We start from the raw sequence: 24,837 nt of genomic DNA, 5'->3' as shown, positions 1-24,837 counted from the left end.
AAAAGTAAAACCACAACTACCAATGCAGATCAATGCAAAGATTTAAGGCCATTTGAACGGGGCACAACTAGGATTTCTTTTTTTTATTAAACACCAAATATAAACCAAGTTTAAAAGCCATCGGTTCACTTTTGTTTTTAAATAAGTCACTAAGCTAACGCACTAATCTAAATACTTTAAATAACTAGCACATGGAGATCGAGCCGTGCCAGAGTTCACACTTCATTTCTTCCTCTTTCAACATTATACACACACACACACACACACACACACACACACACACACACACACACACACACACACACACACACACACACACACACACACACACACACACACACACACACACACACACACACACACACACACACACACACACACACACACACACACACACACACAGTGTAGGGGGATTCGACTGAGTGAGGGTTCAGCCAGCAGAGTACACCTGGGAGTATCTTCCTAATGGGGGGCGGGGCTCTAGAAAAATAGATATTTGTATTTACTGTACTGGAATGTATGAGAGGAGACCTTGGCTAATCGAACGTTTGGAGGATGCTGATGCTCGTCAGTGAGTGTGAGCGGTGGAGGAGATGGAGTGAAGTGTGAGACGGAGATGAGGGAAGGAGAAAAGACGCTGGCGAAGCCGCCGAGGTGAAGCCGGCCTGCCTGGACTCGCCTGGACCGACCGCCGGCGTCGGCCCGCTGGAGCTCAGACTGAAAGCTGCTCTGAAACGGTGGGAAGATTCTGGGAACGAGAGACGATCAGTGGTTCAACTGAAGCCTGAGCGTCCTCGGCGTGAGGGAAAGTCCTCAGTTGTTCTACAGAACCAACCAGTGATCCTTCTCACACAAGCAGAGAGAACGCACAACATGGTGCCACACATCTACCAGAGAACCAACATCCACATTGTGAGGCTGACCCAGGAGCAATAAATGATTTTAACTGGCCCCCTCTCGCTGCTCCTCCACCTCCTGAAGGACGGCTGAGCAAAACTCTGCATTTATTTCCAGAAGAGTCTTTACGGTGTCAGTCAGCCGCTTTAGAGGGTCTGACCCCCCCCTTAAAGAGTCAGCGCCGGTCTGACCCCCCTTTAAAGAGTCAGCGCTGGTCTGACCCCCCTTTAAAGAGCTGATCTGTGTGTCGGCTCATAGTGACAGAAGTACGAAAAACATCATGACTGCCTGGATGTTTGGACTGGAATCAGGTTTGAAGCAGCAAGAAAGTTCTGGACAAGAAGACGGACCCCTCCCCCCCCCGCTAGACGTCAGGTATCAACCTGAGGAAGGACGGAGATTTAGACGATACAAGACGAGCTCAACCTGCCTTTCTTCCATCAACTGTGTGTGTGTGTGTGTGTGTGTGTGTGTGTGTGTGTGTGTGTGTGTGTGTGTGTGTGTGTGTGTGTGTGTGTGTGTGTGTGTGTGTGTGTGTTCCAGCTGTGACTGACACATGTGACTACATGCGGTGACAGCTGGGGGAGCTTGGGGGTGGGGGGGTGAAGCGGGATGATGGGAGGAGGGACGGAGGGGTGACGTGCGTGTTTCTGTGTGTGTGTGTGTGTGTGTGGGGGGGGGGGGGGGGGGGGGTCCACTCAGGTGAAGCAAGCGAGGAGAAATCCTGGAGTTTTACGGAGCAGCTGATCAGCAGATGCGACTCGGTTTCAGATGGAATGATGTGGAAACGTCTCTGACAGACAGATGGACACTGAGCGTGACGACCAATCAGAGATTAGAACCAGCTGAGGTCCGGGCCCTCGGTGGAGGCGCCGCTGAGCTTCATCTGTTCTGAGGGTGTCAAATGAGACTTTCTACAGGAATCACATTACAATTCACTAAAACTCATTAAAAATGTCTGAACCGTTATCGTCACACCAGCGCTGAGCAGAGAACATGTATATTTAGTACGATAAGTTTGTGATGAATAAAACTTCGTCTTTGTGCCTTGAGATTTGACTGAAATAACCTCTCAGTCACTCCATTCAAATATTATTCTGATCGCAGTATTTTTGTGTGTCGATCATTTTTCTTTCATATGTAAAATTCTGTCATTTTTTGACCGGCAGAGTTCCTGGGAACAACTCAACGCACTTCATTCAGTCTCTGTGTTGTATCGTTTGTACTGTACATCACCAACACAAACCCAAACACTACAGTCAGCTTTTAATCTGAAGCTCTCTGAACCAGCCGTGGATCACTTCCACACATTTATAGTCCAACAGGCTTTGCCACAGAAGCACTTCACCTCTGGAGGAATCCACTTCAACCACGAACACGTGAAGCTTTCATTCACACTTCCAAGAGAAAAGATCGCCGGCCGTTTGTCGAAGCCAATTGAATGGAACTGAAGAAGAGGACCGACCAAGCTATTTTTGTAATGTTTATTAAAGTAGCAAGTGATTACATGACTGAAATTTAAGGAGGCAGGAGCTTTAAAAAGAATTGCAACTTTCCACCTATTTTGCAATTTTTTAACCCAAAAAAATTCAAAAATAAAAACAAGTCACAATTTACATCACGTGGTGAAAATGAGCAGCTAAATCAAGTTTCTGATTCGTTACAAACAAACAAACGTGTGGGGATTCCTGCGGCGCGGCAAGTCGACGGAAATTATTCAACAGTGGCTGTGACGCTCAGTCGTTGGACTTCGCCGCACAAAAGGTGAAATTCTGATCGCAGCTAAGAATCTCACTTTCGTGATGTTTCCCCAAACAAGCCTGTTTTAATTCAGTGAAGTGAACATCAGTGATTCCAGGTCGACACGTTAAACCTCCCGTCCGCTCTCAGTTACGTCTCCGTGCTGCGAGTTGTTAAAATGAGGCGTGTTTGTGTCCAAATATCAGAGGATATTTGGACACAAACACAAGAACACAGGATATTAGAGGAGGTGCGAGTGTGTGGCGCCACCTACAGGATGCTACAGTGTTCACTGTGACCGGAGGGAGGCGGTCCTGAAGCCATGGACCAGCGGAGGACGAGGGACTTCTAATCACCAACAAACATCAAATCAACAAACAAAGCTCCTCCCCAGTGAGCTTGAGTCAAGATTCCCACCTTTGTGTAAACTAGAGCCGGTCGGAGTGGGTTACAAGTCGAGACGAGAAGAGTTTGGCAAACTTTTTTATGTGATTTAGTTAAAGAAAAAAAAAACAATCGATCAAATGTCATGCTGCTTCTGATCCGTCGTCTCATCAAACGTAGTCGCTGAACGTTAACGTGGTGAAGATGTGGCGACGCTGCAGTGTTTTGATGGAATGGAATGAGAACAGGAGAGTCGGGGGTGGGGGGGGGGCAACAACACCCTCCACCTGCCATCACGCTCAGTATGGCACGGATGGAGATATCTTAGCGTTGTGGGCGTGGCCTGAGAGTCCAAACGCCCTGCAGCTCAGGTTTGACGCCGAATGCAAGAAGAAAAAGGATTTTGAGGGATCAGAGGCGGGGAGCAAAATTAGTTAAATCTATGAGGTGCAAAAAGAAACAGGAAGGTGGAACGGGAAGGATGAGCGAAGGAGGGAATCGCACGTCTGACGGTGGAGAACCGAACACTTTGGTCCGTGAACACATCAACACTCAGAATCTTCGTCTTTCGCCCAAAAGTTCGGAGACGTTTGAAGGTTTGGTTCCTTTGTGGGATGAAGAGTGAACGTCCCGGGTGTCTGCTGAGACCAACTTCCACTGTAATGTGTTGGGAGGGTTAGCGAGGGATGAGAGGTGGGGAGGTGGGGGGGGGGGGGGTTGGGGGGGTGTGAACCCCTCCTCACAGACGCTTCTGGGCGAACAGTGACCCCACCACGAACCCCGTCACCACCGTCACCCCCACCAGCAGCCATTTCTTGAAGCTCTCCTCGGACCGCCGGCCCTCCGCCGCCGCGTCCTGCCCGAAGATCTCGGCAAAGCGTTGCTGGAAAGACAAAGAGAAGAGAACCATCAGCACCGTCTGCTTCATGCAGCTGCTGCTGCTTTAACTAAATGAGGTGGAAATAAAGACAATCACAAACTGCCCTGAAGTAGACGACACACCAACTGAACTTCCTGTCCCTCAAACCTTATCGGGTCGTTCTAGAACACGAGTGAAGCTTCGAGATCAGTTCACAAAGTTTCTGAGCTCTGAACAGGAGAACCTTTGCTTTTATTTATTCTGGAAATCCCCTCGTTTTCAGCAAAGGTTTCTGAGCAACTGTCGTAACCTTTATGTTGAAAGGATCTCTCACAACACGTACTTCACCGAACCATAACTCCTCGACACAGTTACATTATCGAGAAAGTAAATAACTGGCAGATCGAGAGGCAGACTGAAATGAGTCAGTCGCTCCTAAATCTCATTATTAGTCATGACAGTAGGCGACAAAACTTCCACAGTAAAAGTCTCCAACATGAGCTGCTCAGTGGCTCAAAGAGACTTTGAGAGTGTTGAAGGATCTTCAGGGAAAAAAGGGCAGAAGTTCTGACTTCTGATGCCTTTTTTTGAAAATTGTGCAAAAAATCAAACATGAAGAGAAACGGAAACACTCGAGTCAATCTGGAAACATTATGATGAGGAGGACCGACAAATAATATTTCCTCTCCGCTCAACAAGAAGCCAGCAGAGATACGACAACATGAATGTCTCGGGGTTATGAACCAACAGGAAACCCAGAACTCCTCAGTGGTGCAGTCTGCAGGAGGCAGAGTAAAAAGGGGGGGGGGGGGGGGGGGGGTTGCAGGGTTCAGCACTCGGGGGTTTTGGTTTGGCAGATGTTTCTTGAAGCCGCCACACTCTGTGAAACAGAAAAGCCCCAGAGAGACCCAGGGTGTCGGGTAGATTCCCTCTGTAAAGGTCTCTGCTCAGAGGCCCACAGTATGACTGTCACAGACCACAAAGTCACACAAGGACATTTCCCTCCGCTGCACCGGCAGCGATGGCAAAGCAAAGTCAGCACAGACGGAAAAACCCTCAACCGAGTCACAGGGACAGAATGACAACGGTCGGCAGGCCTGGACCTCCTGTGCGTCTCCTCACTGAGACCCCAGCAGATCCAACGTCAACACCCCCACCCCACTAAGTCACTTCCCGGAGCACCGTCTCCCAAAACATGCACTTCTGTGATCCTGCCACTGGGCGGCGCTGGCAGAGCCCAACAGGACTCACAAAGGCCTTCCTTCACCAAATCCTGAGCAGCGATTCAAAGTGTGTGGAGACGAGTTCAACACACACAAGGTGATGGAGGGATGGAGGGAGAGAGGGGCGGAGGGAGGGAGGGCTGTTACTGGAAACTCAGGGCTGGTGGTTGGTGGGTGATCAATGATCAGACATTTTCTGATGTATCAAGTAATGTGGTTGAAGGGTGGGTGTGTGTGTGTGTGTGTGTGGTTCTGAAACCCTCTCAGCCAAATGAAGAATGAAACAAGTGGAAGTTTTCTTATTAAGTCTGCAACTGGTAGAGTTCTGCTGCTGCTCTTATTTCTTCATTCTGATTTCATCACACGTCACATTAAAATAGTTCATTGTATAATGATAAAACAAAGAAAGTCGATTCTATTGTATTCTAGTTTTACCTCAATTGATTTCTTTTGATCATTTGTTCTCAAATATTTTCAAAAGGGAGCAATCCACAGTGAGAAAAGGCCAAACCCAGACCCCCAGAGCCTCTGGTCCCCGGGTGAAGCCCCTCCCTTTGAAAACAAGACTTCTAGAATTGTTAAATTTTTGCTCTTCCTGATGACGATCAGACACACAGATGAGTCTTGTTCTTACACTACAGTGACACTCAGCATTGTTTTCCATTAGTTGCAGTGATTTCACCGTTAAGTACATGAGATCACTACGCAGTGATTAACGTCCTGGTCTGGAGTACAAAGCTCCCGGCTGAATTATTTATCACTTCTACATCACTACAGTAAACATGTCAGCGCTGTGAAAACACAACGTTTGACTGTGAGTGTGACCTCCGCCCGGAGAAACGAGTGTTAGAGAGCAGCTCGATGAACGTCTGAGATCCAGCACACACACACAGACAGGTGAAGGCAGGAGTGAGTGTGATCAGGGGAACAGAAGGTGGAGGGTGTGAGCAGGCTGCGAGGAGATAAGGACGAGGACGATACGCGTGAAACCGAGCCGCAGCTCAAGCTAACTGCGTTAGCTTCACCTGCTTCTCGAGGCCTATCAGCCAATCACGGCAGCAGGTTGAAAACACACTGAAGACACACTGCTGCTCAGGATCACCAGGAGGAAATATCTCTAATATAGGAAATATAGAGGAAATAGAGAGAGAGAGAGAGAGGCTGTCTTGATCATTTATTTTGGATATTTACAATCTCTTTTTTCATAATACAATTCCAATTTGAAATATTCTTAAGAAATAAAAGTTCATTTATCTTTAAAAAGGTATACTTGCATTTTTATACCATTACTAGTATCCATTAACTGGCATGCAACACTTTATTTTCTTCAAAGGAATCGAAGAACTTCTAAGTGATTTAACGTGAGCTATGAGGAAACAAGAGCACCATGAGCACTGGAACAAAGAAGAAAAAGATTTGTATCTACAACTAAATTGTCTTTACCACCAACTGTATTTCACTTCATTAACCAATCTTATCTGGTGGAAACAGACCAGAAGTCAGAAGCACAAGCAAAAAAAAAAAAACCCACAAGGGACAAGACGAGAAACTTCCACGTTAACAGGCCTCTGCTACGGAACTCTGCTCATGACTCCACTGGCGTGTTCAGACTGTTCTGGATGAAAGTTTTTCCAGATAACCGATAAACAGTATTTGCTGCTGCTGTCACTTGATTTGCTCCAATATTTAAACAGTGCAAGTAACATTCGGTGTAAACCCTCGTGACATGCTTTCAGAGAAACAGCCTGCCTGTCGGTTCGTAGGAACACAATGCGGTGGAATACAGAGCAGCGGTTATCATCACGTCAGCCATCAGTGGAGTTACCGATCCCACTGAGGCTTTCTATTGTCTGTACGCTGCTTTAAAGTGCACATTCTTTCATTCTGTCAAATTGGAGAAACACAATTAAAACATCAACAAACAGATTTTTAAAAAATCAGCTTTCCCCTCCAAGCAGCTAGATTTGGCCCCTGCAGCTGACAATATTTTACTGTTCAGGACTGATGAAGTAGCAGCTTGTTCCTTCTGCACCCTTGGTTTTCCAGTAAGATGATAATGAATAACGGCTCTCTGATACGAGTTAACGACCCTGATGTAATTCTTCTGACTTTAAAGGGACATGAGAAGAGTTGCAGAGCCGCCGTCTCTCTCCGTCCTGCACGCTGTCCACCGTTAGTGTCAGCTGGAGCGTTTTGTCTTCGTAGTTGCTTTTACTCTAAACACCTGCTTACTAAAGCAGTGCCTCAGACTGGACTTGGTCCTCTGAAAGTCTTCACTGTTGGCAGCATTAATGTTGGTCTGTCTGCACAAGCTGCGGGACAGAAGTGGAATTACCACATTAAATGTATTATGATTATAATTACTAAAATGTGCCAGTATTCCAGCAAACTGTGTACATGGCGGTATTTCAGTTGTTTTATTGCTCGACGGTAATCACGAGGTGACGTGTTGCCCAGTCTGGGTTACAGAGGAAGACTGTCTCTTCTTCACAGGAGCTTTTAAAAATACTGTCATTTGACAAAGTGACAACTGATGTATCCTGATAAGAAACACGACTCAATCTAAAACACAAAGCTCTACAAATAACTGGAGCAACTCCTAATTGTCAGTAACTTGGAAGGAAGGGAACATTAATATGTTTATTAACTCAGCTGCTTGAGGCGTTGACCTCACAACATACTACTGACACACGCACACGGTGAGTAAACACTGCTTCTGTTCTGAGCGAGCAGCACCTGTACTGCTGAAGCTCTGTGGAACTCGTCAATAAGTAACTGATGGCTGCTGAGGAGTTTGGAAGGTTTGCAGAAGTTAGGATTTCGCTCCGGTTCGGCAGAGGCCAGGTTGCCTCGGGTTCATTCAGGGTGACGGTTTCACCCGAAGCCGACTCCATTACTCAGCAGTCACTCACGGCTGACCTCTGCACCTCCAGACAGAGATAATGACTGGGACGAGCCAAAGACACCGTCAACTGGAAAAAAGGAGGACCTCAGTCTGCTGCTGCACCGACACTTCCTGCATGACAACTTAAGAAAAAAGGCAGTCAGATGGCATTGCAGTCGAAGTGAGACGCAGCAACCAAAAGTGTTGATAAGCAGACCGATAAGCAGGGTTGTGGTCCGCATGACAGGAAGTAGCCACCTGGGATCGTTAAGTGGTACTTAAGTGAATACTGACGTAGTGTGATTACACGATGTAATCGGAAGCCGCATTCCTCTCCTTCTGTCTGACCAATGACCCCTCCCTGTGAAGTCATCGGCAACAATGTGAAGAATGTGGGTGTAGGGCGTGCTGCCAGTGCACCCTGCGGTGGAGACAGACACCTGTCACTCCCACATGTCCGGACACGTTGCCACTCAGACGGCAGGAAACACTTGGTGGCACCCGGTGGACGGACTGAAGAGCCGAGCCCAACAACTTAAGCTGCTGTTCAAAGTCCAACACTGTCTGCTTCGATTAGAAGGGCTGGTAAGAACTCACAGAATCCTGCGACACGTTAACATTTCCTGAAAGACACACAACAATACAACCTACAGAGGTGGAATCACAGAAGGTTTCTGTGAAGCTTTAAAAACAAACAGTTACGTCACTGTCCAGAACATACAGGCACACCTCATAAGAGTTTAAATGTCATTGTTTAGTCTGTTTTTTCATAACAGAAGGAAGAAAAAAAAAAAAAAAAAAGAGGAGTGGGGCGCTGACTCGCGACGAGCAAGTAGGACGCACCTGGAGCTCTGCAAATTCAATTAAAGATTTAATTTAAAACAAAACCTCAAAGTAAAAACTGGGAAAATTGTCGGATTTCATTGAAAACCAGATCCGATGAAGAAAAAGGAGGAAAACCTGCGAGAAGCTTCAGGTTCACTCCAGAAGCAGGAGGCAGTGGGAGCAGCGGTCCACGGGCAACTCGCCCACAAAACTGCAACCCTGGACCATGTGGTTCCACTCATCTCGTCTACCACTAATTTTTTTCAGGATTATTGATTTCGAAGTGTATTTGACACATCTGGAAGGATTATTAAGTATTATATTAAGTATTTGACACGAAAACATGATCCATATTTCATTATGAAGCCGTCTTAAGGGCGAGGGTTAGATCTGAGGTGTGACCAGGTCAGTGGAGGTGTGATAAGGTAAACTTGAGCAATTCTCAGAGAAACAAAGCCACATGATACTCTAGAAATATATCTGGACATCTACTAGAGCTCATCCGTGGACAAGTCGTCCAGGGTTGCAGTTTCGTGGACGAGTTGTCCTCCAGTCGGGAGCAGCCACCAAGCAGATAGCAACGGGCTAAAGGCTGTAGCATCGCTCCACTCCAAGATAACGCGCATCAAGTCAGAGATCTGCAGCCAGATCAAGGCAGAGCGATCACAAGTAACTACCACCTCAAGAGGACAATGAAAGCTGAAAATGTCACTGTAATATCGGCACTGAAGACAGAATGAGCTCGCAAAGGCGAATTTTGAAGGAGCGAGCCGACGCTGCTAACAGACGCTACGCAAGAGCTGCAAAGCAACAGACTGTCTGGGGAAGTTGAATCAGTCAGAAAAATACCGCTCAAAATGACAAAGCTTGAGATTTGCCGGATGTAAGAGGGGAAGCCAAGAGAACTTATAGCTCAGCTGGAGGAAGCACTAGTGGTAGACCAAACTCTGAAAACCACCAGTCGGGCTTTTCCACCAACACGAACCAGGTTTTAGTTCAGGGCCAGTTCTTAGATGAGAACCGCCAAAGAACCGCTTCTTTTTCCACTGTTACGGAGCTAAGTGAGAGCCACGTCACTCCAAAACTGTGTCACTGATTTCACCAATTTAGCGCCGACAGTGCGAGGAGACTGACTGTAACATCGGTTTAGTCCGGGTCGCTCCATCTAGTCTGACCTGAACCTCGGATGCACCAAAGAGACAGAAAACATTACATCTCCTCGTCGCTCTATTGGTGTTTTTTCACGTCCGTCTTGTTTTAGTCCGGAGCCCCGGAGTGGCCGTAGAGAAAAATAAGAACAACACGTGAATGAGCTTGGGGCTTATTTATCAACATTTCAGCATTACATTGTGAATTTCTGCTCCTTTCACTTTATTTCTGGAAGCGTCTGAATCAAATGCTTCAACATCAGGAGGTGAACAACGGTAGAACGCAGCTGTACAGCTGTTTATAATGACAACCTACGTAAACACACGATCAACAACAAAAGTTCTTTCACATGAAGACATTAAAAGGCACATTTTATGGCTAAAAAATCCAAGCTTTTATTAGTATGTAGTTTGTTTTTTAGTTGCTGATGAACCAAAAGTCTGGCTTCATTATAAAGAAGTTCTGTGGGTAAAAAATTAGAATGGAGCGTCTCGTAGTGGAGCGCAATGCAGCCTCATGCCGACCTCAGCATGCAGTCAGAACGCGAAACAAGACCTGGAAGTGAAGTTAGTTACAATGATGTCACCATGAAAAGTGTGAAAAAAACGACAAAGGAAAACTGCTTCTAAATTATATCCGACACAGCCGACAGGGCAGAGCAGGAGCTCTGCAGCTCGAGAGCCGCAGCTTCACGATCGCAGATTAAATAATCCCGTTCCCTCGTAATATTAACTTCAGGGAGCGACTTATTATTTCGTTCCCACACGTCTTTTTTTTTTTCTCTCTATAACCACTCTAGGGCTCCGTGTTTGCTGTAGATAGCCGGTACAGCGTCTCTTCCACCTTGTAGCAGCAATAACTCCAGCGATAACTCCGCCCCCAGCTGATGACGCGTCTGGCCCAGTTTAGCCCCTGTTTGGCCGGGGCTTTGGGGTTGTAAAGACAAAGAACTGGTGCTAAGTCTGGCCCTGGCTCCGAACTAGTACCTGGTTCTTTCCGGAGGAAAAGCCCCCCAGGGGATGATGAGCCCCCCAGCACTTTCTTCTAAAGACACATTACTGCCATGTTTTTGAAGACGTAACGCTGAAAGTGATGTCTGTCAAAGATGGAGTGTACGGGGCCAGAGGGAACAACTCCTCTTTCCACCTGAAGTCTGACGCCGCTTCCTTCACACCTGCCAGATGGATTCTTCTCGGAGTCCAAAATCTCCCCGACGCTGCCTTGACGTCTGGTTCTAGTCCTGCGTTACGGTTCCTCAGAAGACGCAGGTCATGAACTCTGTATTTCATCCTGAGTCTGTTGCAAAACGCTTTCTGACATTTCAAGGACTCTAAAAGGTAACGAAGGTAACGCCAGTGAAAAAACACCACCAACCGAACCCAAACCCAAACCATAGCCTAAAAACCGAACCGTGGGTACCTGTACCGCTGCAGCCTGAGTCCGCAAAAGATATTTTGATAAGAAGTGGCATCCCTGCAGTTCTGCAGAGTCTTGAAGGTGGTTTTTTCCACTGCCATAAACAATGCAATTCGCCACGTAACATCCCGTCTTCTTTTTCCCTCCTTTACCTCGTCTGAATCTGAGACTCGTCATGTTTGTGTTGTTTTAATGGTTGTTCACAATAAATAAAATATTGTTTAAAAAGAAGGACCTTAACATGGCTACACCCACAGAAGATCTGTGTTTAGAGCACTAATTTCATTTCTCAAGTGTCTTTGTCAAACACAAGACGTTTCATACCTCATTGTTGAGTCAATTCTCAGTGGGCAAGGCAGGAAAGTTTCCACATTATTCCTGAGTCAGTCAAACGTGTCCAGGATATGTTTCCTTCCCATTTGTGATGCGAGACATTCCTCTAGTAAGCCGTGCCAAAAAGAAGACGTCTCAGGGAAGCAAGGAGCAGTTTCATAGTAAAGAGTCTTCTAGACCTGGTAGAAACACCACCCTGCAGAATAAAGCTCGATATTTCCACTGTAAGAACAAGTCCGGGGAAGGTTTTGACTTCAAGGAGGAATAAATCCTCTACATTAGGTTTAAAGATTAAACAATGTTAACATGAGTAATAAAGAATTTCAAAAGACGTTGATCTCTTCCAGTCTTGGGGCATGTTCACGGTCCTGTTCCATCCGGACCGCAGTTCTCTTCAAACGTTTCGTTTGAGCAACAAAAACACGCCAACGAATTCTGAACTGGAGCTGACAAGTGATCTCTGGTCCCCTTCAAATGCTTTGGCCTCGGTTCGTTTGAAAACGGTCTTTCTAGCAGGCGAGGTCAGAGGACATGACATAGAGCGCAATGCATTCTGGGTAGGGAACAAACAAAGCTAAGTAGAGGAAGAAGTAGTGATGAAGGTGCTCATTAATATCTAGTCTGAAGACTATAACTGAACCAAATGAAAGTGTAACACCCCCCCCCCCCCCCGCAAAGTGAACCGAGTCCCGGACAATCCAAACGGCCCCTTAGAGCTTCTATTGAGAACAAATCAACTGAAACCCAAACATGTAAGGAAGCATAGAAAATCAGTAGATGGTATTTACAGTTAAACGTGGCGTTTCCCAAGGACCAGTGTTGGAGCTACTGTTGTTTATTATAAACATCTGCCGTTATGCAAAACCTCAATATGCTGATGATGCCGAACTTTACTAAATTTCGGCATATTGACATAGTTAAGGGACACCCATTAATTCCCTACATGCTCTGATTGTATAGGATCCTGGAAAACACCAAGAGAACATGCAAACTCTACATAGGTGGATATTGTCAATGTGAGCTTAACACATTGTGACTCGTCATTATAAAATGTTGAAGCTGATCCCTTCACTAGATTTGAACCTCAATATCCCCATATAAAAATACTGAAAATAATTAAATCAATCCTTTGCTCCTCTCCCAACGAGGTTTTTGCAAACGAAGGTCAACATTAAACATACTTTTGTCCCGTTCTTGCAGTAGGAACTATCTATATGGTCATTTTCCACACGGCGGCAGTGTGAATAAATCGGCTTCCTCAAATGTAACAGACAAACGCACATTAACAAATAACAGCACTGACATTTATGGAAACGTCTCTGGAAGACGAGCTAATTTGTGCGAGACTAATGAAGAAACATGTCAGCCAGTGCGGCGATGTGGCTGACGGACAACAATGGAAGCGTATGAGTCAGAGGAATAAGATGTGTCGGGCTTTGGTTGTGCACACAGAGAGAATATTAATCTGTGACAGCATGACTTCACACTCCGTTCTGGTCTTTTTGTGGGAGTTGTTGACGATGAGACCAACATAGATTGTAGAATACCAGTGAGAAGCAGGTCTACCAGGCAGTAGAGCCGTTGCTTTAATCGCCGTTCTTTTAGAGTCAGATCTTTGTATGCCAGTAATAAATCAGACACAAAGGAGCCACCTGAAGCTCTCCCCTCGGGTCACACTCAGCTCTGATTATGTGACCGTATGAACGTAATCTGTGTTGAAGGCTGGACAGATTGTGGCGACACCTGTGACGAGAGTGGAAACAAGCCCCGGCCTGCCTCCGTCACACTGCTCTGGTTCGGGCTCGGGCTTGGACGATCGATGGGGGAGGTATATCGAGCCGTGTTGCAGGTAGAGGGGTTCTGCTTCTCGCCACATCTTTTATTCCTTCACTCATTGTTCCAAACTTCTACATGAGCTCTTTCTCAACTTGTGAATCATCCAATCACAACATTTTTCTCCACCACTGGTGCCTGGGGGAGGGGGGGGGGGGGGGGTGCAATGCTTTGTTCTTTTACCAGAACTGCCAATAGATTCAATATGTCAAAGCAGAGCTGCTGGTTTGATTTACTGCGTCTCCCAAAGTCCCACCTGCCAGGTAAACCCCGTCTTTATCTGCTCTCTCCCTTTCTGCTTCTCTTTCACACGGTCACGCCTTGATTTCTTTATCTCTGCTCTGCTCCCAGAGGAAATCAGGTGCTCGGCAGCAGCGTCGGAGCTCTTTCAGGCCTCATTTTCACTCTGTTTTACTTTTTCTTTCTTCATTAGATTTATTTTGGGGGGGGGGGGGGGGATTAGCTCATGAAAGCTAACGGTTGGTTAGTAAAAGGAAAGCAGAAAAACAGTGAAGGGGCACGAGGATGGAGATTGTGCCGTGGGTTGCCACGGCTACCGGGAGGCAGCTGATTAGCGTGTGTGATGTGTGCCCGGGCCCGGAGGTCCGTCGCTGTGGCTGATAAATGGCCTCTTGCTACATGTGGAGAAGGAAGCTTTTTAACGATCATTAGCGCTCGCTTCCCATTCATCAGTGCCGACTTGTCGGTTGCTTCGGTGTTGCACCATAACAAGCTGCAACACTCAAATCCCCCGATGGTGAAACCTCCTGACCATGACACGCACTCATAGATACACACACACTTTTAGGCAAATGGGGCGAAAGGTGGATTGAAATTCAGAGACTTGTGGTGGTTTCAAAGTGTCCACAGTGATAGTATTAGCGGTTGCTGAGCAGAGTATAGATAGTATGAAACAGGAGTATCTCTCTGTGTAACTCAGGCTCTAATATTTCTACAATCATCCAAATGGCTCATAAAAATGTGCCCCATCCAATTGTGTGTTAATAGTTGGTTTCTGATGCAACTGCATGACTCCAGCTAATCTACAGCCGTGGACAGAGTAGAGCTGAGGCGCTCTTCTTAGGCAGCCGCCTCAGACTGAAGCTGAGCCGGGGGGCCGCTGCCGACGGCGTCGTCTCACTGGAGGGACGCGTCAGCGTTTCAGTAATACAAAGAAATGCAGTCAAAATGTGTTATTTGAATTCATGCATTATACAATAATACAAAATGGGAGCTGCAGGTGGTTTCCTCATTATGAAATGTCTCGCTGAAGATTTCAAAGAAACCGAATAAACAAACCGGTAATCTCTTCTGACCGGACACGTCACGACATTTATGCTAAATAAAAAAAAAATATTGCACATCCTGTGCAACTTTTGCTTATTCTACAACTACTCTTTAGGTTTTTGTGTAAGTATAATTTTATTTTCGCACATATGTGCAGGTTTGTAAAGAGAATCTCAACCTATTTAACACGATACTAAAATCATATCAAACCATAAGAAACCAGGAATCTAAACTAAGTACAAGAGTTAAATAACAAGAAAAAGAAAAATGGCGACGGTGTGAGAACCTTTACTGATGTATGATCGATAATCTCACCCATACTGTTTCAAATAACTTAAGACTGTTGTTGAGGTGAGATCAGATTTGTTGACAATAAAGGAAAGAGAGTAGATTTAAGAAGATTTGAGAGTTTTACAAAACTTCCTGAATGGTACAAGTTGAATTTGTAAGGAAGTATTTCCTTATAGATCATTAGAAACCTGCAGTGTGCCATGTTCTATACATGGATCTGAAAAGCTTCAGCCACACAACCAAAGTAATGTGTATTTCTGGAGGGCAGGTTCTCCACAAAGGCTTGTTTTTCTTCTTCGAGAGAGAAGGCTTGATCTGAGATTTAACCTTGTGTAAACTTTCTTCAAGTGAGAATGCACTCCTCTCAAGAAAGTTGATGCAATACCTTCTATTTTAACACGACACGGAAAAACAGTGTTTACAGGGAAAATATCAGTGTTTATGGCTCTCAGGTGAATTATCCTCCAGTGAACTGCAGTTGGACTTCCGTCTTCCCTGGATTACACAATCTGTGTAAAATGTGTCCATTGTAAGGTCTTTACTGCACCAAAATATATCTCCTCAAGCTGATAGTAAATGATATAATCGAGTTGAAAAGAGATATTTCTTACTGCTCAAAATGTAATTTCTCTAAAGTTGACATTTAATTTTACAAAACGAGGAGTAGGTTAATCAGAAAAAAAAAATGAACACATTAGTTATATTTAATGATAATAGTGTCGTTTGGTCCGTGAGCAGCCTCTCATGTGGACGGTTCGCTCTCAGCAGATCAGAGGAGCGTTAAAGATCTCAAGGTCCAAGCCAACAACATTCATATCAGGTTTACATAAACAGCCACCAGTACAAGAGAAGCAACAGACAGAACTGTCATCTGAAAGGGTTCAGCGCCACACAGAGCTGCACCATCCAACACTCTCACAGGCCACTGAAGCACTTTGCTTTCATTACTGCTGCTAATGCTCTTGTCCTTGACTTACAAGAAATACAGGTACATGAGTTATATCTATATAAAAACATTATGAGCAGGAGTCTAGTCATTTTAAAAAGATATTGCAGTTTTTTTCCCCAATTAAAATTCAAATCAGTGCTGGTCTGCTTTGATTTCAGGGTTCTGGCCTCTTTTGTTGTGGTTTTATTTCAGACACAGTGGATCTCGTGTGTGTTCCCATGGGCTCACCACCTGCAGGAAAGGTTCTTAATGGGTGCAATGTGATCTGGGTGACAGTGCTCAGACTGCCACCCCCGCAACCCGGAAATGGATAAGAGGGAGAAAATGGATGGATGGATCTCGTGTGCAAACCTGCTTATAACAGAGACGAGCACATTATAGCAACCAAGAGCTTCAGCCATTCTTGATTTAACTATTCATCCCACTGATTCTTCCAGAGAGGATCTCGGAGCCAGTCTGTCTCATTCAGATGATGATTTGATGCGATACTGGTTTACATTAAATGAAAATATTACATTTTGCAGTTTCTAGGTAATGTTAGCCCGACCGGTAGGCCAGGGGATGACGTTGGACAAGTATGAGTTTGGCTTAACATGTACAAAGAATGTATTCAAGCTCATATTATATTTTAAAGACGAAGCGTTTGCAGTTCTGTGTTTGGAGGACATTAAAACAGAGAACCAGCTTGTGCAATTAGACCAAATTTAAATGGTGAAAACGTGATTTCAGGTGGTAGTCTGCAAGGAGGTAATTTAAGGAAGCTAAAATAAAGGCCGTCTGTGTGCAGAGCACTCCCTCTGAATAGCAATGACTTGACACAAACAATCTAGAACAACCAGCTTTGAACCAGTCCTGTCCATAGAGAGGGGATTAGTGAGAGCGTGACATTACGTGGAGAGTTATGACTGCTATGGGAGGTCATGAAGCAAGGCATTGTGGGAAAACGGCAGGAACTAAAGCATGCATCATGGCAACATTTTTAGCATGAGACAGATAGTTGCGCTTGGGGTTTTATCTTTCTGAGCTTTTCAGCCACATCTTATTCATCTTTTTTGATCCTGCCTTTAAGACTCGACCCGAGGAAAAGAGAATCCACAGATTACTCAAACAACCCTCACATGTTTGGAATTCCACTCACAATACCAAACCAGAAAATGTGAAACTGCCTCAGAGCCAAGTCCACACTGCCACGAGCATACGTAGAATTCTTTTGGCATGTGTTGTGAAAAGTATACCCAGTAAATCTTCACACCATGGCATGAGAGAGACGAGTCACAATGAAGTTTACATTTCATAAAGTCCAGTGAAAGCTTTGAGGACTATCAAACTGGAAGGAGGTAATAATAACAACAAGCTCTTTGCGAGAAGAAATCGGATCAGTAGCCTGAAAGAAGAAAGAAAACTGAACCTGTTAAAGAGTTTCTATTCTATTTGTTGGCCGAGTTTCTAGAGTTTGGAAAAAAGTCACAAGCAGACTCTATAAACACAGTAAAATGTCATATGTCCCGGCTGCAGCTGTGCAACACTTCCTGCTCGTTGCAACACTTGGGTTGTATACACAAAAATACTGTTTGTTCTTGCGCTCACATTGCACACAATCAGAGTTCCCTGGACTCGGGAGAGCAGCTTACCACACACAGCTCCTCTTGTCCAGTGTGTGAGGTGAGGTTGGTCTGATGATGAAACGTTGTTTTACGGGTTTTACAGCGACGTCATGAGCAGAGAATGTCCGAGGACACGGAGTGACGGCCTGTGACCTCCACATGGCACTGGACAAACAACCGATCGTCGGCTCACAACGAGTCAACAAGATCAAAAGGAGCAGAACATTAGTAAACATCCAGAAAAAGACCTCCTGGCGCAAGAGCAGATGTCTGCTTATCCTGATGGCCAACCTGCACTTCCAGATAAATCCAGTCATATTGAAGGATGGTGTTTACATACTTGCTGGGTGACTCAGGTTGACTTTGGGCACATTTACCAGAAGCAGGGTCTGTATCATTACCCCAATCTGTCCTATCCTTTTCCCTCCACTCTGCCCTCACCCCAACCGGAAAAGCAGAAAGCTGCCACCCTGAGTCTGGCCAAGGTTTCTTCCTGTTAAGAGTTTTTCCTTTCCACCGTCGCTCACGCTTGCTCATGTGGATTTGTTGGGTTTTTCCTCTGTTAAAAGCACCTAGAAATGACTGTATTGTATTTGGTGCTATATAAATAAAGTTGAATTGAATTTAGTTTAATTTATCTGTGAAATGCCTCTGTGGCAAATCCAATGAGCAGCCCACAGGTCTGAATCCATTCCTGCAGCTCTTTATGGCCCTCAGCCACCCCACTGTGTCGAGGTGTGTTTCAATGTGTAAAGGACAGCCATGAAAAGCACCAAACCTCTTCAGAGGATGACTTTTGGCCAGAATCCAGCGAGGGGCCGAGAATGTTTAACTGAGATAGATTAACCTGGAATCCGTTATTTACTAAGAACGAGGGTGCGAGTTCCACTGAATTCTCCTCTTATCGACTTCTGCAATCAACGATTACAACATGAGGAAAATGAGCTAAGTCTAGACCAATCTAGGTGCTCAGTGTCTTCCAGTCTGAGTTAAGGGTATAATCCTGGTCTGTAGGAAAGCATACACCACAGGAAGAGCTACTTCTTTCTAAGTTTCTTAAAGATCTTGCCTCTCAAACACTCTTAGTGGATTTATTCTACATTACCAAGAGTTTGAATGAATACAAGCTCTATGTAAAAAGAACAACCCCCCCCCCCCCCGTCATATTTCTTTTTTACTGTCCAGCGATATTATTGATCAATTAATAAGTCTCAATACAAGCAGGTCAACTAAGGGGCAACTGCTGCTGTGGCCATGCCTTCACTTCAGTCGACTCCACCAGGTCCAGAACCCTGACACAAACATTCAAAAAGGGAATCTGAAGACCTAAAAACCACCTCTCTGAACCGTCCCTGCCACGATCCACCCAGCCGACCTCGCCTGCACCGTGAATCCTGAGAGTCTCGGACAATCTGGGTCTGTTAAGCAGAACCCCCGTGGCAAGACGCATCACATGGCTGAAGGAGCAAAGCTGCAGATGAGGCAGGTGACCTTCCCCATGTTTGTCCCATCATGCACCGGTTCAAGACCTTGAGATCACAAAGGAACGGGGTCATTGTTTCACCCTTTCCTTGGCATGGAAACGTTACTGTTGAGCAAACTGCAGTCCGGTCACATGACAAACACTGCGACATGTTTAACCTACGACTTGATTCAGAAAGCACATCTTTTCTGGAGGCATTTCACTTCTTCATTTAAAGATTAGGAAACAACTTGCAACGAGAAACCAAACTGAAGATGTAATTGGAGACTAAAATGTCTCTGTTGAATGAACTCAATTTCTCGTTAACACATGGCAACAACCAACCAGGCAAAAAATAAATAAATAAATCAAAATATTGCAATTTTAACATCTATCACCATAATATGCTCAAACGTTTCCCTGTAAAGATACAGAAAAGCAGATCTTGCAGTGAAGCTGCGTTATCGTGTCGGACAATGCTAACCTAGCGTAGGGCCGGGCAAAAAAAAAAAAAAAACCCAATCGATTTAATCAATTTATTGAATTTGTAGCAAAAAAAGAATTTATTTAGCAAATTGGAGTCCCCCCCAGTTTTTCGCGTTTTGTTCTACCATTCCTTGTGGGTTTCCGTAGTTGCTGTTGCACTTTAGCTTAAATCTGGGTTAAAGCTTGAATTTCTTAAATGACTGAGCCTCATTTACTTTTTATTTTAGGATTGTTTATATGCATTTTAGCTCTGAGGACAATCACAGCAATAAAGTCGCACTTTTGACAATATTTAACTTTTTTTCCAGGCCAAATTGCCCACCCAACCTAAGATAGCGTGAGAGTGGTTATGGAGGACCAGTCACTGTTAGGCGCAGGTTAACGGACGAAGTCTGAGGTTGATATGGTTGGTAAAGTGATTATATCCATCTTTTATCACAAAGCCTACATGCTTCCATGATTATTTTTATTCTCGACAAACACACAGCGATGTGTTAAGTTCATGCACTATCACGCCAACACGACTCCGTACTTCCAAATAGCGGTGCACGTGTGCATGGCAGTTGATCTGGGCCTGGATCAAACAGTAACTAACCAGCGAAGGTTCAACACGAGTCTCATTTAACCACTGATTAGCAAACACCTCTGAAAGCAACGTAAAACGTTAAAGCCACAAGAATCCATCTATGGTGTAGACGCATTTTGCTTATTTTCTTTGACAGAGTTTTGGACGGCTTCCTGTGGACCTCCACCTACAGTCTGTTGGAGCCTAAACTTAGTCCAGTAACTGACAAAATGATCTCATGGTCAAAAGTTGTGCGGCATGACCTCTGACCTCACCTATGTCATCACCATCATGTGCTGATCACAATTATTTCTGAATCATGACTGAAACTATAGATATTATTATTGTGGCGCTGTCGATGTGGTTGCAATGGTTTTTAGTTTTCAAGTTTCAACAGGATCAAATCTTCCTTCGTAAAGACGGAAACGCAAACAATACAAGGGCCTGTCCCTCCCTTCTTATCAATGTCTCCATCATTCTCATGGTATTCATCACTTCCTCCTCAAGGCTTGTCGCTTAAAACGCTTATCAGAACAGCAGAGTTATTTCAAGGAATTACAGCGTCAGGTTGGCCGTGAAAGACCAGAAATTACTAGACACTGAAGGACAAACTTAGATCTGGCTAGAAGACAGCTTGGTATTATTCAAGCATAATACAATGAAACCAGGAATCCAGATCAATCTTGGCAGACAGACAGCTCAAGACAACAGTGACAAAGATGTGAATGCACCCACTGAAGAGGAAATATGAAAACTCTGTATTAGACTTGTAGATTTCTGTCTGAGAGTGCATCCACTCGAACAGCGATCCCTGAAATGTGTAAGTATTTAATATAGCTGGAGGCCTCTTCAGAGATCAGGGTGGGGTTCCTCGACGCATATTTTCCAGATGCGCTGCTCGGAGGAGGACAACGTAACGGACTGACGGCTGAACGCACAGAACTGTCACTGCTACCGCACCAATTTGGCATCAAATTTGAGAGTCAAGAGAAAGAAGCGCCTGTTTTCCTGCGTGAGGCTAATGGAAAACTTGAGATCAGCCAGACAGAGAACAGTAACCTCGTCCCTGGGTCGTTTCACTTTGTGTTCTTGGCTGCAGCACGGCTACCGGAAGCACGAGATCAATGTCAGTACTGGGAGAGGCGGCGGGGGTGGGTGGTGTGGAAGAACTGGCTGGCTGGATCATTTCCAAGCGGAAGAAAGAAAGAAATAACAGAAAAATGAGGAAATTGAATGTTTAAATCCCCCTTCAGTGGTGACACTTGCTCAAGTTCGAGCCAGCACCAATTTTTGGACAATGAGGCCAACATTGTGTGTGTGTGTGTGTGTGTGTGTGTGTGTGTGTGTGTGTGTGTGTGCCGGCGGTGAGACCATGAATTAAAGAAGAGATTAATGAGTCAGGACAGGGAGGCTCAGACTCCAATCTGTTCCCCGCCCGACTCTGGGGGCTGTCTCTTGTCGCCAAACCCCATTCTGTCACCAAATCCCACGTTCCCGTTCACACACACACACACACACACGCCACCGAGGCGTAGCAGGAAGGCCAAAGACTCGGGACTGTGTGAGTGTCCGTATGCCAGCGAGAACACACATTTAGGAAAGCATAAAGCCCGAGACAAGCAGTCGGGGGGGGGGGGGGGGGGGGGGGGGATCTTCAGCAATATAACTCACTACCCTGTAGGCCATCACCCCGCCCAGACACCTCACCATGATATCAAGATCTGCCATCTGTCTGGAGGGGAGAGAAACCCAAACAGACTGAAGAACCTGAAGATCTGTACACAAATCGACCAAATTCTGAGGCAAAACAATAAAATAAAGAATAAAGAACTAAATATTTATATCAACCCTCAAGCTAAAAACCAATGAGACTTCCTATTGATTGGTCACATGACCTGAATGAGCCAATGACAGATGGTTTGAATGGATAAAGAGAGACTAGACTTTATTTAGTTTGAGAGCATCAAGAATGTCGCCACTAAATCAACACATCATCTCCAAATACTACGAGAGGAAAAATGGTCACGATTCTGAAAACCCCATTTCAACAGTTTGTTTACACAGAAACGTGTTGTTAAGGTGATATTAGTGTTCATACACTTCCTGGACAAGGAGCTAAAAAGGAAGTGATGGTATTGGAGAAGTGGAAGAAACTGTGCAGAGGTCTGAAGAGGCTGCAGCTCAGCGGTAAAGGAGATTTAATACATGAAACAGTCTGATGTCCCACTGCTTCAGTAGAGACAACTCGCTTCGCTGAAGAAACATTTATTTTTCTGATTGCATCACGTCATTGCATCATTCCACTTTTTTCCTGAGTCAGTGGTAATTTTAGCTTTGTGGCATCAATTTCTGCAGAAATTCTATTTGCAACATTTTTAAAACCTCTGGCAAATTTCTCAATGCACTTTGCGCCACTCCAGGACAGAAATGTTTTATGTAGTCCTTGTACAACTACTCATGACTTTGCCCATTCCATTTAACTTTCCTGTTATAGAGAAACCTCATCTAAATGTGCATCAGGGGTGCCAGCGATTGTCAGTAGGGTTGTAAGAAAGAACAGAAAGAAAAAAATAGAACTGGAAGGAGAGAGGCTGATGAAAATGTTTGGAAACTGATCGGGGAAACCCATGAGGAGCAAAGCTTAGAGAGAGGAGACTTTCCTGAAGCAGCAGTTCCCATCACTTAATGTACATTCTCATGAAGGAAGGCGCATCCCTGCAGCAGCAGATGGATTTCTGCAGGCCTCAGACAAATCTCGCTTTTGTTTCATCGTCTCTTCTGTGTTATTGCGTTCAGAATACATCCTCGTACTTATTGCTTTGCCCATCCCCGTCCTACCCCGTCCTCCTCTCCTTCCCCAGGCTTTTCAAACATTTCTCAACACAACCACCACGGCCTCGACGCACTTTATCATCGTTTAGACCGATATGAGATCAGGTGCTGAATTACCATGAAATAGTCATCAAGTCCGTCCCTGAGCTCTCCTGCATTAACACGTTCCATGAGACTCTCTAATCCCGTGATATGCCCGGTAATCTGATCACAGATATGAAGATGGGGGAAGAGAATGAGGAGGTGGGATGGGAGACAATCAGAGAGGAGAGAGGGATTTGTGCAGAGGAAAAACAGAGGATAGATGTGTTGCAGGGGAGAAGAGGGGCGGTTGTAAAAAGGGTATGAGGGCTGAGAGAAGGAGGGGATGATGGGGAAGAAAGAGGAGGAGGAGGAGGAGGTGGAGGGGTTCGGCTTGCATGTGACCTGATTTCACCACTAAGCCACAGAGAAACGGAGCAGCGAGTCGGCAAGGCGAATGCTGCATCTGGGCTTCACACCACAAACATTTAGCCCTGGTTGTTCCTGCACATGCAGGGCTGCGAAGCTTTTACACCTTCATGTAAGCCGCGCCGCACATGCAGACTAACCTATTGACCCACATGCTGCGTCTGAGCTGAGTCACAGGCCTCGTCTGCCTTCCTCGCCATCTGCATCTGCCTCTCCACAGCTCTCTCTGGGTTTCTTTCTTTTGGCTGATGCCTACCAGCCTGGCTCCAACAGCTCCACGCTCTGCTGAGTGCTGGCAACATAGACGCGCACACACAAACATGCTTCGCTGTCACGCAGCGCGAGATCCGTCTTGTGTACATAAACAGAGTCGGGATGTGGAACATATGGACGCCTCACTGACGACACAGATGAGAAAGAAAGAAGGCACAGATTCAGATTCGGTCTCAACTGCTGCACATGTACTCATTAGAGATGCCTCCACTGTTCTCTCTGTGGGGGCCCAGACTCTCCGGGGGGTTACAGGTCTCGTCTTTTACATGATAAACTGATGTTTCCACAGAACGTACACACACACACACACACACACACACACACACACACACACACACACACACACACACACACACACACACACACACACACACACACACACACACACACACACACACACACACACACACACACACACACACACACACACACACACACACACACACACACACACACACACACACACACACACACACACACACACACACACACACACACACACACACACACACACACACACACACACACACACACACACACACACACACACACACACACACACACACAGAGAGAGCAGTCATTTGAAGACCTCTTTTTACAGCTATTCTATACCTTTAATCTCATTTCCACAACCAGGCATTAACCAGTGATTAGATACACAGACAGACAATCTGTTAGAACAGAACTGAGAGAAGATTCAAAAATATTGTGACGGTAATTATTTTAATGGTCTCAAACCCCGTTCAATGATCAGAATTGTTCTCACACTTGTTAGGTTTGGTGCAGATTAAATGAACCCTGATGCGATTGTTCTGTCAGTATCGGCAATCTATAGAAGCGTTTACGCCGTCGTCTGCGCCAAGCAAGTATGTCTCCATACGCTGACTGACTGATTGGTCTGTGCTGCATTCATGCTGCAACCAAACTTCAACAGAACCACAAGAGCTACAAGTGGACAAAATACACAGCGCTACATACTTTGAAAGCTGTGTATCCTCAGTTTATCCCATATAATGTGAATAATGGAGGAATTGCTGCTGCTGTGTTTGGGGGTGCGGCGGCCTCCCATACGAGTCTGGGTGGGGCCCTGGTGTG

The 24,837-nt window shown here is 45.4% G+C and overlaps 1 protein-coding gene across 3 annotated transcripts in view; it reads right to left on the bottom strand.

Annotated features, from left to right (window-relative positions):
* Nucleotides 1-1,837: 1,837 nt before the first annotated feature.
* Nucleotides 1,838-24,837, bottom strand: part of bcl2l1 (BCL2 like 1) — a 37,957-nt gene continuing 14,957 nt past the window's right edge. For all 3 annotated transcript variants that reach the window (XM_080468782.1, XM_080468783.1, XM_080468784.1), the window contains exon 3: nucleotides 1,838-3,904. In XM_080468782.1, the coding sequence (XP_080324908.1) occupies nucleotides 3,761-3,904 (144 nt within the window). In that variant the 3' untranslated portion in view covers nucleotides 1,838-3,760. The remainder of the gene's footprint in view (nucleotides 3,905-24,837) is intronic.

Source organism: Lipophrys pholis (assembly GCF_963383615.2).
Source record: "Lipophrys pholis genome assembly, chromosome: 8".
NCBI classification, from domain to species: Eukaryota; Metazoa; Chordata; class Actinopteri; order Blenniiformes; family Blenniidae; genus Lipophrys; species Lipophrys pholis.
This window is presented reverse-complemented; position numbering and strand designations above follow the sequence as displayed.